General features: G+C 35.1%; 1 protein-coding gene across 2 annotated transcripts in view; it reads left to right on the top strand.

The window, feature by feature from the left end:
• Dcc (DCC netrin 1 receptor) overlaps positions 1–21369 on the top strand; it is a 1081061-nt gene that overhangs the window by 936618 nt on the left and 123074 nt on the right. Inside the window, exons 16-18 of one of the 2 annotated variants that reach the window (XM_031365997.1) lie at positions 10812–10907; positions 16147–16319; positions 20476–20614. In XM_031365997.1, the coding sequence (XP_031221857.1) occupies positions 10812–10907; positions 16147–16319; positions 20476–20614 (408 nt within the window). Of the gene's footprint in view, positions 1–10811; positions 10908–16086; positions 16320–20475; positions 20615–21369 lie in introns of both variants that reach the window. The other variant, XM_031365996.1, reaches the window with a different exon arrangement.

The raw sequence follows: 21369 nt of genomic DNA, 5'->3' as shown, positions 1-21369 counted from the left end.
ATATGATTCTTTTATCAGATATAAAACTTTAAAGTTTTTCTCAAGACCGCTTTATTGTTTTGCTTTATATCTCTTGATCGTTTCTCCTGATTTACAATTAAAGTTATTTTTCATTGTGTTTGCCCACATTTTCCTCTGTTGACTGTGTAGTTGACGTCATGCCCAGAGGATCATTGCTAGTTGATATCATGTAGTTTTTACCTTATACTTTCCTCTATTGGCTCTTAGTTTAGGACTTACAATTAAGTTAAGGTCTGATCCAAACTGAGTTCATTGTTGTATGTTATGTAACCTAGAAACCCAACTTTCATCTCTTGCATTCATCTGTCATGCTACCCCTTTTTGAGGTTATCCGTTTCCTCACTGATTTGTCATAATACTTTCGTTAGAAATCATCTGCCTCCACATGTATGGGTTACTCCTAAGCTGTGTATAGCCTATTGGTCTGTATATGTAGGAACCACCACACTACTGTTGTTCCTATAACCTTATACGAATGTTACAAACTAGAACCCATGACTCTTCCAAATTGTTTTCATCCCACTTCCATGGGTATTAAGATTGCTTTGAAATCACACTTGAATTTCATCGCAATCTTTCTATTTTACAAAAAGATCACTGGGATTTTGTTAGGGATCACATTGAAACCACAGATCCCTTTGATAGTATTGACATTGTAAGAATATTACATTTGCCAATTCATAAAGTGGAAAATATTCCTATTTATCTGTACTTTTTTCCATTTTCTTCATCAATCATTTGTATTTTTCTTTTTATATTTCATTTATCACCATACTTATTTCATTAAGGTTTAATAGTTTGATGATATTATGAGTAGAATTACTTATATATTTTTTCAATTTATTTCATTTTTATTGTGTAAAATTTAATAGTGTTTTACTGTGTTGAGTGTATGTTTCTATTTTGTTAACATTATTTACTAACTCCAGTAAACATTTTTTGATTTTTGCTAACTTTGTTATTTTATATATGCAGGATCACGTGGTATACCAAAGGGATAATTTCACTTCCTTCTTTCTAATTTTAAATTTTTTGAATTTATCTGCTTTTGTTAGAAATGAACATTGTAGCTTTCTAACAATATCATAAAAAAGCTTTCAGTTTTCACAAATAAGTAGAAAATCACTTGAGCATTTTTTATGTGTGACCCTTATTATCTTGAGATAGTTTATTAAATTATTTTATCATGTATTTATGAAGGTTTGCCTGAATATATTTCTGTGCACATGTGTTTGTTGGATGCTCACAAAGGCTAGAAGAGACATAAGATCCCCTAGACTAGAGTTTCCAATGACTATTACTCTTTGTCATCCTTTAAATATATCTTTTTTATTGAGAATGGATTCTTTTCTCATACAGTATATCCTATTATGGTTTTCTCTTCCTCTCCCCTTCACAGTTCCTCCTCACCTCCTCACCTCCTCTGGATCCACTCCTTTTCTATCTCTCACTAGAAAAGATTATATGCCAATATGCCATGCAGTTAGGGAAAATAAATGGTATTTGTATGACCTGGATTAGTTTCTAAGTAGTACAAATTACCTGGGGGCTGCTTAATCCTGATACCTTAGCCCTTCTGCTGACTTGAACATGGATGTCCACAAAGCAGGGCAGCCTTGCTCTGAATCCATGCACTGCTGGGTGGTGAGCTGCACGTTTTCCTCATTTCTAGAATGAGGACCAATAATGAGCTTTATAGGGTCCACAACAAAGATGAGTGTAATAAAACTGTTCAGAGGTCAGCTTCTGCCACAGCAAGTGGCCTGAATTAGACTCCTGTTATTAGGCTAAAATCTATCATTCCTGCAGGCCATTATATGTTAAGGTTTTTATCACTTTCTCTCTCTTCATGCCTTCGGCTCCCTATAGTTGTCTACTTCCTGTTATAGTTTCTCCCCAAGAATTCTAAAAGAATGGATGTGGAGATAAACAAAGAAAATGAGTCAAGACAATAAAAGAATGGAAAGGTGGAGGAAAGAATGAAGATTGAGGTCTTATAAAAACGCACACTGCTATCACTTCTCGGCCTTTTGGCTAAGATCAAGTAAAAATGCACACTGCTTCTTTGTGTACATATTGTAAACTCATGTTTATTATTTTGTTTGTACGGTGAGGACTCAATTTAACTGGCTTCTTAAACCATCAAAACGATTTGTTTATATTGATTTATTAAAGGAAAATATTTATATTTTTGTTAGTTCATTCCATAGGTTGTCACCAAAATCTCTCATCTTATTTTATAATTATTTTGACATTTTAAAAATAACATGAATGAAGAAAACTTATGTGTTTTGTTATTCTGTGTCTACCTAATTACCATATGGACAGTTTTGGTGAGAAAGCATTTCATTAAGTGTAGCAAATGTAAACTCTGCACTGCGCTGTGTAATCTGAGCATTTCCTTGTATCTCTTCCTGATTCCCAGGCCTCTCTACCCCACCAGCTAAGTGGGTATGAGATGCTTACTCTGCCCTCTACCATAGTTATAAGAGAACTCCAAAACTTGCAGTCCTACAAAGGAGCAGCAGAGACTCAACCTGCTTTTTCGGTTCTACTTATATATCTCCTCTGTCTTGAATGATCAGAATAAATTGTCATGTTCTCTATTGTTTAAATAAGCATGAACCTTCCTCTGTTTATCTAATTTAAAACATTCATGAGACAATTGATAAAAATTTGTTCATTGACAACATTAAATAGTACACATGAAAACATACATTTTTTTCTTAAATTATAGAAGTTACCACAAAAATACATCACTTTATTCAAGGAAGGGCAATAACAAATTTGTCCATAGACTGGTTCTAAAGCAATAAAAGACCACTAAATTATCCACCAGAGAAGTAGAGATGACACTATATGAAAGAATATATTTAGTAGATGAACTTTTTCCTTTTGGCTCTTAAACAGTATGTTACAATAGTTTTTCATCTCAGTCATACTGTATCCGCTCAAGCGGGACCCTTACGATATTTGTCCGCACAAGCACAGTAGCCTCTGGCATATACCTTCTTTCAACATTTTTTTTTTTTATTTTTTTCTTGACTGCATCTTTCTAAAGTATCAAATTTCCAAAAGCACTGTTTGAAATTTGCTTATCTTTACCATCTATTATTTAACAACACAACAAAGAGAACACAAGGAACACATAGTACAAAAGACCAAGAGTTTGAGCCTGTGAGTTAGACATTTTACTACTGACCTTTAAAAAGAAGGTTCCTATCCATTCATTTAAGAAGTACTTCTTCCCAGTTGATCAAGTTTCCACTTTATTTTCTGGTTGAGTTATACTTCAAGAAGAAAATAAGCCAGGCAGTAGTGGCACACGCCTTTAATCCCAGCACTTGGGAGTCAGAGATAGGCAGATTTCTGAGTTTGAGGTTAGCCTGGTCTACAGAGTGAGTTTCAGTTTCAGGACAGCCAGGGTTATACAGTGAAACCCCGTCTTGAAAAAAGCCAAAACACCCCCCAAAAAAATCAAAAACCAAAAAAGAAGGAAAAGAAAATAAAAACAATGTCTGGCATGGGGCATGTCTGCAATAAATAATATAATGGTGATATTTAAATGGATATTTCTATAATAAATGATAATAGAATAAATATTTGCTCTGATTAAATACTATACATTTATATACATATCTTAAAAATACCATAGCCGCCATTAATATACTAGAATAAGCCAATTAAAAATATTTTTAAGTATTCCATTACACACTGGAACAAATTTCAGATTAAGTAAAATTAAGAATATAACTAAGAATGCAATCCATCATCCCATAAACTAGTTAACATTAGATGTAAAGAAGAATTTCAAAGAGACAAGTGGGTGGCTGTTGGCTTTATTTTCAAGTTTTCACGTTTACAAGAAAAATGCTTTAGCCATTATGAATATCATCTGGACTTGCTTCTTATACTTTTCTATCTCAGCATTGGATCATCCAAGAACTCAATGAAATTTTCATCATCGTTATAAGACATCATTGGCTTCATTGTATTTAGTTCTGATTTTTTTGAAGATTTTTAAGTTTCTTCATTAAGAGTTATCAATATAACTTTTAAAACAGTTATATTGAAACCTACTAGTTTAGAAGCTTCACACACACACACACACACACACACACACCTCTATTAAGCACCAAATCTATGTTTTAAAAAGTGCCAAAATGCATCCCTTACTTTTGAGTTTCTGTCCAGCATGTTCCCATCCATTCGCCATAGATTACACGGTGTTGCTAATGCTTTTGATTACTCTCTCTCTAGAAAGTGATGGAAAGACTTAGTAGATGAAGACTCCCATAACTGAGTAAACGACCATGGAGAAATCAAACTCACTCAGTCTGGGAATCTCATCCCTCTTGGCTCGCTTACACAGTGCGGGAAGGAGCTGTGCTTGCTGCCAGACACAAAACCTGTTACCCAATTTCCTCATCCTAGAACATACTTCCTTATTCTTCTTGGTTCATGAAGAGTGAACCCAAGACCCGGTGCTATCTTTCCTTTCCTTCTTGCATATTCACATTTCGGTATTCTGAAATCATAGTTAAATTATCATGGAGCATCCAAAGCCTTATCTGAGTATAAGACATATTTACAACTTTTCTAGGTGTCACATTTATTGACCTAACAAATGTTTATGTGTAACCTCTTGAGAACTAAACAATTCTTTTTGCTTTTTTCACCAGATATTTTTTTTTTTGGTCTTTTTTTGAGACAGGGTTTCTCTGTGTAGCCCTGGCTGTCCTGGAACTCACTTTGTAGACCAGGCTGGACTCAAACTCAAAAATCCACTTGCCTCAGTCTCCCAAGTGCTGGGATAAAAGGGATGCGCCACCACTGCCCAGCTTCACCAGGCATTCTTACTGACAATAGAATTTAAACATTAAAAAATATATACCATAATCTTATACCTTATTCTCAAATCCCCCTAGTATCTAAGTGAGTGGTTAGAATCTACAAGCCTGGCTAATGAACAAAACATGTCATAGTCTGACTTTAATTGTACAGTATTCCTGGAGAAGAAAAAACTACGTTTTTATTAGAGATTGATTTAAAATAGGTCTTAATTAAATTTACAAAGAATGTATGTAATGAAGTAGAATTGAGTGTATTATATAAATTGCATCTTCTTCAAGTATGAATTGCTTGTGCTTTTTACAGATCAATGCTATCAGTTTTATTTACTCTTCAGCCATTACACTTAATTAAAAAGTTCATGTCTGATGGAGTCAAAGATAGTCAGGAAGACAGTCTCAGAGTGATCCAGTGTCCTCCTTTCTGTGGTGGTAGTAGCCCTGGTCCCTTTTGAGGAGCAGATGTTTGTGTTAGGAGACAGCTACCATTCTAATTTTCTCTAATCGACTTGTTGGCGGTGTTGGCCGAGAATGGAAAAGATGGAAGATCATGGATTCTGGGCCCCGACAGGCTCTTGGCACGGATGGGGCCACAGAGTAAAGTACCTAATCTCTAATGAATAAAAGACTTTGGGATGTCAATCTGGCCCAGGCCATTGACATTTAATTTCCATGAAATATTAATTAACAATGATGAAGTTCTCCACGGTGACTTTTGCTACCAAGCACAGCTTCTTGCTCTATCCCTGAAGGGTTTCTTGATTCATTCTAAGTCCCAGGAAGCAACATTCATCTCTAGCCTTCAGAGAAGATTTAACACAGGCTCTTAGAATAATGAGTCTCCCATGTCTCTTGGGAAGAAACCAAGACTTCCGATAACCAATTCCTTGTCTTTACAACCCTATGATCAATAAATGTGCATTTAACATCCCCTTTTCATGATACTCAAGCGATAGCAGGCAGTCATCTATTTGTGCATGCTGAGAGTCATGAAGTATTTCTTCAGCTTCCTTCATTCCAAATTGAATGTTTGTAAAAGAAAGGGTGACCAGTCAAATATTAAAAAAATCTATTCAATACTGTGAAATATGTGGACTCTCACATAATATCCATAACCAAAAATAATTCCCAGGGAAGTCTACCAGGATCCAAATCCCTCTTGCATGATTAAGTCACATTAAATTCAAATGAGAAAACTGCCACACTTTATTTGTAGAGACAATTGATACATTTGTCAGACCTATGTATCCGCAACATTTCTTCAAATACCTGAAAAATAAATAAATAAATTTATTGTCATAATTGTCATTAAGCATATTCCTGAACAATGGGGTCTGAGCATAATTAATGATTAATTCATTGGGAATTCATTATGATAATAGTAAATGTGTTTAACTCATTTGATGCTTCCGTCCTGGCAGTGATTGTTAGCAATTCTTTTGTATTTTAGTGATTTTAAACATTAACAGCTCTGAGCATGTGCAGGAAAATAGTTCCACATTGCCCTCTAGCGGTGATCTGATTAATAAAAAAAACCCAGTTTTTTGTAAATTGTAGGGGAGAACAATGTTAACACACTCTGAAAAGATCTTGAGCTCAAGACACATTCAAGCCATATCCCTCTGTCCACATTCAAAAAAAAAAAAACTATATCATGAAAACATCCCTCATTTCCCATAAGTTTGCCAATAAATGATTAACAAATTTATCTCCCTTGTGCAGGCACAGTCAGTATTGGATCAAGCCTAGCAGAGAGGGTAAACAGAGCCTATTGTTTCCTCAGTAGCTCCAGAATGTAAACAAAAACATAATGTGTAGGCTAGAGAGCCTGAAAGATGGATCTCAGAGGGCAGAGTCTAATGCTGGTGATGTTCATACAAGCAAGTGACTATACTGCCAGCCAGAAGCCAAAAGAAAGCATGAGACTCCTGTATACTGGATACGCCGAGTGATCCCAGTGCCCTCTACTAGACTTATTTCTTATGGATTCACAGTCCCTTCCAGTACTATGCCGGGCAATGCTTGTGGATAGAACCTTTACATAAAGGGCTTAAGTTACATTCAATCTCCTGAGCATAGTAGGTCTGGATTCATGGGAATCTACTTTGCCAGTAGCAGTTTACTTAAATACCCTACAGATATTTAAAGGGTTGATGTTTTTCACACAGAGGTCTAGGTTTCTAGAAAGTTCCACAATGCTGACTGCCTTCTTTGGACTAGTGGCATCCTCAAACTGAAGAATTGTTTAATTCTCAGCTCCTAAGAATCTTTCTACTCTATGATCTCTCATGCAGTAACCGAGTTTGGCTTACTCTCCATTGCTCACCCTAATTAGGCAAAAGGAAACAAATCCAAAAGCAATGTCAGGCAAACAAATAGCTCCAGATCCTGTGTGTGTGTGAATATAAAAATCCTGCTCTTATTTTCATATCAAGACAAATGCAAATGTAGATGTGTATGAGGTGGACGAAATTAAATTTTAACCCCCCCAAAAAGCCATTTCATATTTATCAGGTAAATACCAAGTCTTAATGTTTATGTTTTAATGCATAGATGAATTTGTCTGTCTGAAATAAGGAATTAGATCTAGTATCCCCTGCCATAACTAGTATCCACTTGCATAGGAGAGAAGTGGGTTTCTACCATATTTTCAGCATTCTGCAAGTGTTTCCTTGAAATATTTTTACTTTCTAGGATCCCTCTAATCTTATAGACCATCTTCCTCCAAGCTCTACTTCAGAGTAAATGTTTACTTGAAAGCCCTTCTCTTGTGACCCGATCCTTCTTGAACATTGCTGACCTCTAATCACAGATGACATTCAGAAAGCACATTGCATATTTTCTTGCTTAAATTTATGTAGTATTTCTTTTTTTTGCCTATTCAGAATTAACTTACTAAGATAAAGAGAGAGGTTAGTGTTTTACAACCAGTCTTGAATCTCAAAGAACACTTGACATTTGATGATTGATTACTTCCTTAAATGTAAATTACTTTGAGAACACATGGACACACACACACACGCACACACACACACACACACACACACACACACACACACACACACACACGTTTTGCTTTTCAAGTAGAAGCAATTTGTTCCATGGAGGTCAAAGTGCTGCATGAGACATGGTCCTATTTCACTCTTATTGCTATATTGTAGCTCTGGGGAAATTGTTATTTTGAATGTCACCGTCTTTAACAGATGCATTTAAATTACATTCAAACTTTATGAAGATCTAAAACATTTTCAAATATCATTATTAAATAAGAACTCACTCATTGTAAGGCCTCATCATAGTTGTATACATACTTTGGCATAGAAATAGAAACCTGACATGTGTAGTTGCATGTATGCTTTTAACTGGCTTCAGCGTGTTTCTCTGCTCTGTTTGCTATGCTCTGGCAGCTAGAGGCTAGAGCCCTGTGGCAAGACTTCAGAGGCCAATAATAACTTCTTTGAGAGATACTTACTGTATGGGAGTTGCTCTTGGTTTTGTCTGGGAAATGATGAATATTCAATACCTAGATTAAGTTGTTGAGACTGTGGGATGGGAATATCCCATTTTGCTCATTCATTTTTTTCTTCCAGGAAGGTTTAAAGGGATCATCATGCTTTTGGTCACTGAAGAATGTTTACTTGTGAAACAAAATGATCAAAGTTAATTTCCTTATCAGTTTTCAAGATAGTAATGTGATTATCTGTCAATTTCAGAACAGAACAACTTCTAGCCTTTAAAATAATCTATTAATTCATACATTCATATATATTTCCTGGTATTGATATACTGAAGCTCATTAGGTTATAAGTGTCTTTGTGATCATTTGAATGTTCTATACAATCATTCCTGAGGCTGTTGACAGAAGATCTTCATGGTCATTACCTAGCTTCTACCTTTCTGTTTGTCAGGATGATTAAAACACAGTTGTGATATTTCTACCTTAAAACTTGGGATCACGAGTTCTATAAGAGCCCTTACCAGCTACAGTAGGCAACATTGTTTTATACAACTGTACCCTACACACTGGGGTTGCTTCATATTATCAATCAATGCTTCTCAACTTCTTAAGTGGATAGATCATTATCCCAGATAAAAACACATTTTTTTTTTAAAAAATGAGCCTTTTTTGTAATTCAAGTTTAAGAATAGGAGACTTTAAACTTTATGTTTTAAATCTATGTGACCCTCCATCTCTACCAAGACTCTTGCCTTCAAGGACACAGTGGATATAAAATTGTAACCCCTCATATTTGCTTATTGCATTGTTTATATCTTGCTTGCCATAGACTGACAACAACAAAAGGTCCTACATCATAAAAATCACTCAGTTGTTTCTTGCATATAGACCACTATAGTGATCCATTGATTCTTGTATCATTATACTGTCAGAGCATAAAGCCATTACAAAATAAAATCTCTCCTGTCACTTAGCTTTAGTTCATTGACTTTATTACTCAGAGGTTAGCCTTCTGGTCACAGTCTACTCTGGTAATTTTGGATGTCTAAACCTCATTTTCTATTAGTTCTTATGGTTAACAAAATGATATGCACTGGTTAGAAATGAATAACAATTTGACTATTCTCATCCACTGTATTTATAACTAACTTTAAATAGATAATCCTTTATTTATATTTTTTAGCTAGAATAAAAAGTAAATTATTATAATTTTGTTACATACGTTATTTCTATAAAAAGAATTGATAATTATCTAATTTTGCCCCAGTGAATCACATATTGCCTTTATCTGTATTCTTCAATTAAATAAACAAAATATCACGTGTCCCTTTGTATTTATTCTGTTCATGTGTGATTTTCTTCTTTAAGGGATCCACTTAGTGTATTTGAGTCCTGCACTCTCCAACTTTCGTATCAAATTCCTTCTTCCACATAAATTTAATTCATTCATATTTTCTTCTCTTGATTTTGTTTTCTACTTTTCCCATTGATTTTGCTCATTGAACTGCCCTTCATTCCTAACATATTTGCTCCTCTCTCTGCATCTGTGAACTAGGGACTTTGGTTCTTACTCAAGTCTAGTTATATTTTTATTAGGCTGGTATGATGACTACCATGAACAAATACATTTAGACGGAAGGTTTTTTTCAATATATACTTCCAGGTCACAGTCCATCATTGAGGAAAGTCAGGGTATAAACTAAAATAGTGATCTGAAGCATAAACCATGAAGGAATGCTGTTCGTTACCTGGTTCTCAGGTTCTTGCTCAGCTTTCTCTCTCATACAACCTAGCTTCACTTGACTGGGTCTTATTGCCTCCCAGCATAGCCTGGTTACTCCCTAGTGGAGTTACTCCCATGTCAATCATCAGTAAAGTCAGTCTCACAGACATAATAACAGGACGATGTGACATGGCCAGTTCTTCAGACGAAATTCCCTCTTCTCAGGTGCCTTAAGGTTGTGTCAAGTTGATATAATTTAATTATAATTGGTCCTGTCCTAGAATGGATCTCTCACTGGTCAGTTCTAAGTGTATGTATTTCTTCGTTAATCTAATAGGCTCTGCCTTCTTCACTACCTGATAGTTCCTTAGGAGCTTCCTTATTTCCAGTCTGATGCCCACTTTCGATTTAACTGACATAGGCATGGCCAATACTTGGGACCTTGGGCAATTCTGCTGGGAACTTAAAAATACAAGTTGTATTTTAGGGTTTTCTGACAAACATCAATCATGACCCACCCTGTACAGAGTGGCTAATGCTCTTAGTTCTCCACCCTCTTGTGCATTTAATGCTGAAATGAAGATTCAGGAAGATCGAAAGCCTGTCTCCGTTAGAGCTGGTTGTTCCCAGAATCCAACGCATTCATTTTCAAACATCAATTTATTTAAAAGATTATATTCAATTTGTTTTCAGGAAATGTTCACCATGAGCATTTCAATTCAATAATTCACATGCCCAACTTGTTTCTGTTTTCCTCTAGAGTCGAGTTCTCATTATGTAATCTCCTTAAAAGCTTTCAACAATGCCGGAGAAGGTGTCCCTCTCTACGAGAGTGCCACCACTCGTTCCATAACAGGTATGTACCTGGTATCAATCCTCTTGTGACAAGGTAGTCAGTACTTGGATTATGGAGAGAAGGAGAAAAATTTAAAAATAAAACAAAAAGACAAAAAACAAAGTATTAAAAATGAATACATAAAATTATCATAAATATATGCATGCATACATATACAACATATTTTAAATATTTGGCTCCCATATGAATTAGGAGGGTTTATTCTATGCATTAATATGTAGACTTAAAGAATTCAGCAGCTTTTACCTTTCCAATCATCTTAGAAGCTTCATAGTTTGGTGCTCTGATGTGATTCGCCATTTGCTAACCAGTTTGTCATTTGATGCGGTCATTTGAGTGGAAGATATTTGATCTAAGACTCTAAATGTCCCATGGGGCTTTGTTTCTCTCAATTCAATCCTTCAGATAGGATACAGAGATAATCTAGCATCTTGGAGTTGATTAAATTAGGCTAATATCAAAGAAGAATTGTGAATTGGGCCATATAGGTAACCTGACAAATGGATACAAAAGATACTTGCTGATTCAAAGACCATTTGCCTCAAGAATGGCTACAGGAGTTTAACTTGTTTGGTGGCAAACAAGATCAAATTGATAGAAAACCATGAGACACTGTTAAGATGGCAAGACTTAAGTCGTGGATAGTGGCCGGTTGTCAATAATACTGGGTTTACTCAAAAATGGAATATATATCATATTTGTGGACACCTAGAAAAATCACATTACCATTTTCCTCCTAACAATATTGTTCCCAAACACTTGTCTAAAACCTGGACAAATATATATATATATGTCTTCAATTAATATTATGTGCCTACCCCTTCTACAAACCCACATCCTTCATACTTCATTTGATTAGCCATAAATTTTCACTTTAATTAGAATGAAGTGTTTAAGAGGTCAAGCTCCAAATTTGATACCAAACATCAAAAAGCAAATGATTACTGGAGTAGAAATTCCAGCTGAGGATGCATAAATGGCTACTATCGACTGCCTAGATTTATATAAATTTATATTTCCTTTTCAAGCTCACAGGTGCCATTCACAGAGTACCATGAGAATTTTTTCACTACCCCTTTCTCACAGACTATCCAAAAGTGAGCCTGTCTAGAAAATAGCAGGCTACTCTGTCTACACCTGGGATCTCCCTGGTTGGCCTTATGTATGTCCTCTCTTTCCTGGTCCTGATAAGGAAACTAAACAGATTCTTATTGTTAAGGTAACATTGAGCTGTAATCAGTTGACATAAAATTCCACCAAAGCCAGTCTTTCAAAGATTTTCCATTATTAATGACAATATTAAGTCCCACAAATAGGGACTTAATATTGCTGGGTATAGGGATGAAAGTCAGTTTTTCAATAGAACATAACTCTGGTGAAGGGGGCAGAGTTCAGATCAAGGCAAGGTAAGCTGTGTAGAGGATGCATCTGTAGTATAAACATCTTCCCCTGTGGCATTTGCTGTCAGCTTTTAATTCTTGGCATATGGCACGCCACAGTGTTTTCTCAAACACCAGTGATCCATAACCCAGGTTTTATTTTCATGTTATAATTCAGATTCTAATGGAGCTGAGAAATGAAGTGATACCAAAGTTGGAAATTGTGTCAGGAAATTTCTTATTGAAGAAAAGACAGTAATTGGCTATAAAGGGATGTTTGAAGCAGCCATTTCACGATAAAGAATAAACCTTTACCTGGAAGTACAATTCTTTTTATGCTTCCACACTGCATAGAGAACAAAGAGCAAACCAGAGGAATCAAAGGCCAAGGCTCCGAGAGAATCCCGTTCTTATAAATGTGTCATATTGTCATGTAAAAACCATTCTTTATCTTTGAGTTGTGGCAAAGTATTCCCATGAGAAGTCTTAGAAAAATCCAGCAAAAAGTATACATGAAATATATCAAAGACAATGAAAGCATTAGGCAAATGTGAGCACCAGGCCCTGGAGCATTCTAAGTGCTATGCCAGTAGCCTTTGGCGAACTCCATAGCCCTTTCTCAGACTGGGAATAACAGTTCAAGCTGCTGAAACTTTCACCTTGGCCCCACGCAGGAAAGCTCTCTTCTGCCATCAAGCTCATTATCTATTGTTATTGTAAGAACAAGTTGTTTTCTACCTGGAGAAGGGAAAGGTGCAGAGAGTAATCAGAGGTTAATGAAGTACATTCTTTGAGTTAATGTATTCTTAACCATTTTAGCAAGGTTTAAGCAAAGTATAATCCTGTTGAAAACTATTATTGATTTTAAAGACAACTTCAAGCAAGTATAATGACTAAAATTTCAAAAGGCTATCAAAATATGTTAGGAACTGACTACTTGTCATGCTCATATATATATATATGTGTGTGTGTGTGATATATATATAAACATATATATGTATATATATATGTGTGTGTATGTGATATATATATATATATATATATATATATATCTTACAAAGAGGAGCTATTAGTTATAGGGATGAAAGTCAGTTCTTCAATAGACCATAATGTTAGTGAAGGGAGCAGATTTCAGATAAATGGAAGGTAAAATGTATAGAAGGAAGCTTACCTTAATATAAATATATATGTGTATATATCCATATAAATGTAAGTTATATATACATACACATATATGCTTATATACATATGTACTTCTTCACATACATCTGAAATTCAGCAGCATCTAGGGCATCCTAATATAAGCAGAAACATTAAAGAACAGCTTAGTAGCAAAAGGATGCTTACATACAATTATTCAACATCTTTTTGATCAAAATAGAAAAGAACCCTTGTAGTATATGCAGCATACATTCACAATGTTGCTCGCTGTATCCCTGAATGCTCCTTTCTGCCGTAGATGCAGTATTTATCTGGCCTTTCCGTTATAGTGGAAACTAAGCTCTTAGGGACATGGGAAGGTTTGACATTGTCTACCATAGAAAATGAATAAATGCTTAAATAATTATTTATTTATGTTGATAACATCCTAGAACATATGGCTATTATAGTATGCAACATAGTTATAGAGGGATTGGCAGGGAAAATGATGAAATGAGTTGTATTCCCTAAGAAAGGAAATAAAACTTAGCCATTGGCAAAATGTTATGGGTCACATTAGGTCCACAGATAATTCACAACAGACAATGATGCTTTGGATGCAGCAGACTCATTTTGTAACTGATTTGAAAATACTCAATAAATAATAGCCACCAATAGTTGTATTTTCTAAAATCGTAAGTAGGTAAATGGACTACTATAATTTCCTATCATAGGATCAGTTGATTTCATAGCATGATAGATAATGTGTAGGAGAAACCATGCTTACACAAACTAAGTGCAGCAAAGCAGTAATGTAAGTGGTACTTTACGATGTAGATGAGTCAAAAATAAGTCAGATATTGAACTACTCTCCCTCTCTGTGTAAAGTTCATCTTAAAAAGTCAGGCAAGAGTAGAACGTGTGCTTACTTCAGTTTGGCAAACACATCTTTTCCAGCTTCACAAACCAGATGGATGATTCAAATCCTTGTAGAGGCTGCCATGTTTTCTATTCTCTCTTTATCATTTCATAAATTCATTTGGCTTTAAAGGAGCTCTGGGTGAAAAGAGACATCAAAAGAAAAACAAAATCCCGGGCACTGTCATTAAATTTTAATCCCACACCTCACTCTCTCTCCCTTCTCTTCCCTCTCTTCTCTCCCTCCCCATTCCCTTCCCCTATCTCCCTCTCCCTCTGTCCTCTCTTTCTCTCTCTCTCTCTCTCTCTCTCTCTCTCTCTCTCTCTCTCTCTCTCTCTCTCTCTCTCTCTCTCTCTCTCTCTCTCTCGCTCTTTCCTTCCTTTATATTCTGTTTTTGTTTTGTTTCATTTTTTCAGCTTTAAAAATATTTTCTCCAAACCACAGGCCAGTAACATGCTTACTAATTTATGGGAAGTACATGGGGCATGGGAAATTGAAATTCAAGGGACAGAGGAAATAATCAACAGAGTAGCCAACAACCACCCAGCTTTGAACTTTGCTATTTAAAAATAAATAAATGAATAAATAAATCGTGTAAGCTGCTGCAGACATTCTTCTATATTTTATCTGATCTCATTCCTTTAAATGACATCAAATGTCCAGGCTTAGCTAGGCGCTGTCAGTCTTAAGTTTTTGTTAGTGTGACTCCTTACTGTATTATGTAAAGGTCAGTTTTTAAATCTGCTATGAATCTGAACATCTCAAAATGGAATGATTACCATTGCCACAAAGGAAGTTGCTAATTTTGCTTGTTGTAGCGTAGCAAAAGTGTAAGGGTTTTTGGAGAATTTTGTAAGATCACACCACATTCGTCAGATTCCAACCATGTTATTGGTCAGAGCCTGTGTGTCCCTCAGTGGAAATCTCATCATTCTGAAGGGACTTAATTTGTCTTCCTATGCAGTGGTGTGCACTCTTTCCACTGAACTTGCAATTGTAGAATCAGGAATGTAATATAGGAATGCCTGACAGGAGTAAAGATGATACTAACCCATGTATGAGAGAGAATTCAGGAGAATGAGCACTTCCACAATTTAAGATTACAATCTAAGAAAACCTGCTTGCCAGTTGCCATCTCACACCAGATTATAGTACATCAGATATAAAAGGATCCATGTGAATCTGTTCACATTGGATACGTGCCTTGATAGAAAGACTGATATAGTTCAAGCATCTTTCATTATTGTTTCTGTGTTACTTGAACAAAATTTATACTGGTATAACATAGAAAATAGTAAAAGCAGGACAAACACCCAATAAAGTTAGGGATAAAGAAGAAAATTAATGTATCCAATAGCATTTATTTCCATTTAAGGATAAAATAACCAAAAATATCAGTTTTTGCTGTTGTTTAAAAATATTGATAAATCATGATCATGATAAATTACTACATAATACCTTGAAAAAAATCAATGTGTAATATTCCAACAAGTTGGAGTCTTAAGGTATATATTCTAATTAGAAATAAAAATGAGCAAATACTATTATTTTATGACATAGCAATACTGTTCATATTATATTTTATGATTTAATTAATTGCATTTTTTCTGTTCTTCTCATGTTCCCTTCCATCGTTATTGCCATGCATTTAACTCATTGTGATGTGTTGCCACTGATATTTATTTTAACTCTTTGTTTACACATTTATTTGTTTGTTTCATTTAATGGGTTTTTAACCCAGATCCCACTGACCCCGTTGATTATTATCCTTTGCTTGATGATTTCCCCACCTCGGGCCCAGATGTCTCCACCCCCATGCTCCCACCAGTAGGTGTACAGGCTGTGGCTCTTACCCATGAGGCTGTGAGGGTCAGCTGGGCAGACAACTCTGTCCCGAAGAACCAGAAAACATCCGATGTGCGGCTTTACACTGTTCGGTGGAGGACCAGCTTTTCTGCCAGTGCGAAGTACAAGGTGAAGGTCAAATAGAGTGCAAGAAATTTAAAATTAACTTTTATATGTTTGATGAGTTGTGTTCAATGTTTACTGGTTTGTTGTAAGTCATTTTCCTACAGTGACTTTTACAAGCAAGGCATGTTAATAACTCAAACTCTACAATTCATTAGAATAATTATGCCATTGGAAATCAATAAGAGGCAAGGTAGAAAAATATCAAGAGCTGCAAAACTGATCTTTGAATTCCACCATATGCTGTTTACATTAGACATTTTCTTCTGTGTAAAAGAGTGCCATTTTTCTTTGGAAATAGCAAGGCTCCAAATTCATCTTCTGAATAGATTCTGACGATGCTTCTAATTTAGAATCTAAATTGCTGTCCATTACTATCACAGACACCTACTCACAAAGACTCTAACAGAGACCAAAGATGTGAAAATATTTTATAACACCCTAGAAATGTATTGTAAGCCATTAACATTGATTTCTGTATTTAGCTTAGAAACCACCCTCATGTTGTAAAGAAAATTCCTTAAGTGAACCAGAGTTGTACCAGTTTCCTGTTCATGCACTCATTCTCAAATCATTTCACACTCTTCCCAGAGATCCTCAGTGATATAAGGGACACTGTCATTTCACCTTTCCATATCTCCTGTCTGAGCTCAATGATTCTAACAAAGCATTACTTACAAAGGCAGCTGTGTAGTCTTCTAAACCTGAGGCCAGGCTAAAATGTGTAAGTGGTAGACAGTATAAAAAACTAAGAAAGATCAGCTGGTATGTGTTCTTTATCTGTAATAGTTCTAGATCATTTATTCGGAAATAAAGCTTTAATTCTCCTTACTTAACATGTATAACTTATAATGCTTCATGAACACATCTCAGTAGATGTATGCTTCCAAGAATCTGTAAAGGAGTCAGGTCAAGTGACATAGCTGAAAGTTAATAGTTTACAAGGTAACAGGGGAGGGAAAAAGAAAGTTGAATGCAGTAATTTCAAGACCCTGGGTACTAAAAGCAGGAGGATTGGCAAGAATTTGAAGCCATCCTACAATACAATATGAGAACTTCTATAAAGCTGAGAAAAACTTGAAGGATACCCTAAAACTAAGGGGATCTGGTAGCTTAACCTGCCCCTTCCAGGTTTCTCATACTTGTATCTCTGTGCTTGTCAGTCTACAAGAGTGGCTGTTAAGAATTTAGATCTCTTCCTCTCACTGCACTACTATATCTCTTAATCTAGCCTCAAGACAGTGGGTACTTGGGAGACACGTCTGTCTTCAGAGATTCTTCTGCCCCCAAATGTGCAAAAGCACATTGGTTTCACATATCTCTCTCTGTCTAAGCACAGTCATGCTGCGTCTACTTCAGCGTCTTTCATCTTTTAAGTGGTCAAAACATTGTGGTTTAGGATGAGTCAATTTGTAGTTGAAACAGTATCAGTGACAGCACAATACAGTTTCATTTGATATTGCTGCCCTGGTAGAAAACTCCTCAGAAAAGTCCATACAGTATCATTGATAAGAGATCTATTGTATGTACTCCATCTCCTTATATTATTAGATGTTAGACTAAGCAGAACATTTAAAAAAGACAACATTGTCAGGAAGAAAAGAAGACAACATATGAGAGTATTCAAAAGGGTCTCCACCTATAGATGGTTCAGGTTTGTTTATTTTTATAAAAGACTATGTTTCCCTCTTGAAGATGCTCATGTTCATAATTACTCTACTTTGGAGATATAGTTATTGTACTAAATGACCATAGGGACTATCCCAGAATGTGAAATGGCATTTAAAAAATATGACTATTTTTATTTCATCATCATTTGAATGCCAAGATTTCTTGAGGCAAATAATTTGAGTTAAATGGTTAGTAGAGCAGATATGGAATTAAAAAGAATTTGAAAACCAAGCAAAATATTTTAACTAGGCCTTCTCCCATCAACTTAAATGACTAAAGGCATTATTTAATTTAATATTAATAATCATACTCACATATACAAATACACATATACACATATATGCATGCACACAAATGCACACACACACATGCACACACACACACTTTTACTTCTACACACTGAGATGAAGAAGTCTCTAGAAAAGAGTTGGGTAGTAGAGTAGCAAGGAGAAAGGAAAAGGATAACTGTTCTACAAGAAAGATGTATAATAAATTTTACAGTTATTTATAATGGATGACTTGGTTTGTATTTTATGTTTTTTAAACCATGTTCATATCTAAACATCATCTCTCATTGCATAATAGCTTTATAAGATAAGCAAGACATTCATTATAGAACAAAGGGCACTTTTGCAGTCAAATAATATGGATTCAAGAGGTGCTTTTGCTGTATTTTGTCATATCACTGAGTCTCATTTTTCTCAAATTAGACAGTAATTCTGACACTAATATTCTGATTGCTCAAATCACTATATTGATTTTTCTACAAAAATATGAACTTCTTTTCATTTTCTACAAGGATTTAATCACATTCTGTTTTACTTGAAATCCACTCAAAATACAATTCTTGGCAGTAACCTAGTGCTTATCAGATGCATTGTGGATATAATAGAATACAGGCAGTTGTGCAAGACTTGGTCTCTTCCCCAAGATAGAACTCATTTTAGAATTTAATATAACTAATATAATGAAAGTTGACATGAAACAAGGTATAATGTATTGTAGGTAACATTTATTAATGCTTGCTCTAGGCCAGGCACTATGTTTTACTTCACTTATTTCACACAATAAATGATAAAATAATGTCTGTCATGTTGGAATCAACTTAAAATTGAGGAAATGGAAGCTCAGAGAGTATTACCCAGGTACCCAGGTATTCTGTATTCACAAATGCAACCAGAAAAGATTTTGCCATGTATTCTTAGGTTGAAGAATTCATTATAGCAAAAGCTTTCTATTAATAGAGAGAGAAAACATTCTGATAAATGTTTCCTCAATATAATATAATGAGTGGGTACATTGACATAATGTTACTAGTTTCTTTTAATTTTTATTTGATGTAAAAATGTATGTATAATATTTTCAGAGCTCTGTCCTAACCTATAATAGATGTACAAATTAATATTTTGCCATATTACTATAAAAGAAGAAGATATATAAATTATTAACCAATGGAGTAAGGTTTTATTTTTTTCAGAAGTAAATACCCAACATGTTTTTATAGAAGCAATAGGAAGTAGTTACCTACTTCCTATAGGAATAGGAAGAAGCAATAGGAAAAGAAAAAGTTGTAACTACCACCCAGCACAAGTAGAAGTTTCTAAAAGATTTACATAGTTTAAAATTTGTCAAGTCATGTAGAAAATAAGCTTTTACCTGTGAGACTAGCATGCTGTTTTCCTCTTTATTATTACTTTTGTTCTTAAGTAAGCAAGAAAGACACAATTTACCTATTTTGTACTATTATGAATAAGCTTATTTATAATGAAAATAATATATTCAAAAGTCAAACACAACATTCTGCAATACAGTTATGTCCTTTAATATTCATCCAATCTGCTTTCCTTTTCTGATCAATTGCTCCCTTTTCCACACATGTTCTCTTATGTGTGAGCCATCCATAAAGGAAGAGCATCATGTAGCACAGAAGCATTCTTACTCTGCTTTCATATTAGAGATCAATAGGTGTTTGGAAGCATTAAAACTTGAAACTAAGCCTTTTTAAAATATCATCATCCCTATAATGCATCGGAAAACTACATAATTGTTTGTAGTGAGAAATGATGACCATGAATACAGAATGTGAAACACTAACCAAAAAAAACCAATAACAACAACAACAACAAAACTAAACAAAATTAACTAAATGATTTCATTGATAAAGACATTAATTTGCTTCAGGTCCCACTAGAAAAGTGTTAAATGAAGTTGAGAGAAGATTTTGTTCTCTATCTCAGGTATGCGCAAGCTCAGACTTATCTAACTGCCTTCTCATTAGAACACTGCACTGCTTGATTTTATCAGTAAAGCCTCAGAAGCACAGCCCACCAGTGTATATTGGCTGACAAAGAAATAGGCCCTTCACTCCTACTATTTTGTAGTGGATCTACTTTTGTCTGATTTAGTTGCCGGTTGTGTTGCATGTCTTGATTTACTGAGTTCTCAGATTTCATATTGGTTTTATTTCTTTGCTTGTTTCTGGTTTGTATAGTCAGAAGACACAACATCTCTCAGTTACACAGCGACTGGCCTCAAGCCAAACACAATGTATGAGTTCTCAGTCATGGTGACCAAGAACAGAAGGTCAAGCACGTGGAGCATGACTGCACACGCCACCACCTACGAAGCTGGTATGTGAAGAGACACTGTACTCCAAGGCCCATGCTTGGCCTAGCTATCAGCATTTACTAACTCCGTGGAAATCAAGGCATAGAATTAGTACAGTTTCAAAAGTGTGCCTTGTCCTTTGTGAAATAATGTGTTATGTACAATTCACAGCACCCCAGCATCTCCTAGTATTCATGTAGTCCTGTAAAAGAGAGAAATTTTCAATAGATTAAACAGTCTGGTTGCATGAATGATTGGTAGTTTTCAGAATGAGTCCTTTAGAACATTGACCTGTGGTACCTGAATAGGAATTCTCTTCAATGGGTTTAAGGAATGGGCAGGAATCTAGTTAGTTAGTAGCAAGTGTGGCTTTGGACAACAGTCCTGATAGGTATTTGGTAATTTGAGACAAAATAAAACATTACAATTTTGGACTCCTTGATATTTATTCTAGTTACAACAGCTGAAATAGAAATTAGTTTTCACTTGGCCTTGGACAAACTTTGGAAAGAGTGTAAAATAATTAGAAAACTTTTTTGCACTTTGAGAGAGCTCAAAAGTATGCACTCCTAGCCACTTAGTCACCTCTCCAGCCATAATGCAAACTATTTTAATTGATTTCATATTCATATGTTTTTGTGTGACATACATCAAACATTTTCAAATTTTAATACTTTGCCAATAAAGTTGTCAACTGAACAAAATTTCTGGTTTTCCACTAAAATATGTCCCTTGTGGTTGCTACTTTAATGTTATTAAAATTATTACCTTAATTTTT

The sequence above is a fragment of the Mastomys coucha genome, unplaced genomic scaffold, assembly GCF_008632895.1.
Source record: "Mastomys coucha isolate ucsf_1 unplaced genomic scaffold, UCSF_Mcou_1 pScaffold13, whole genome shotgun sequence".
Lineage (NCBI taxonomy): Eukaryota > Metazoa > Chordata > Mammalia > Rodentia > Muridae > Mastomys > Mastomys coucha.
The sequence above is the reverse complement of the archived record's forward strand: the minus strand, read 5'-3'. Positions and strand labels throughout refer to the sequence as shown.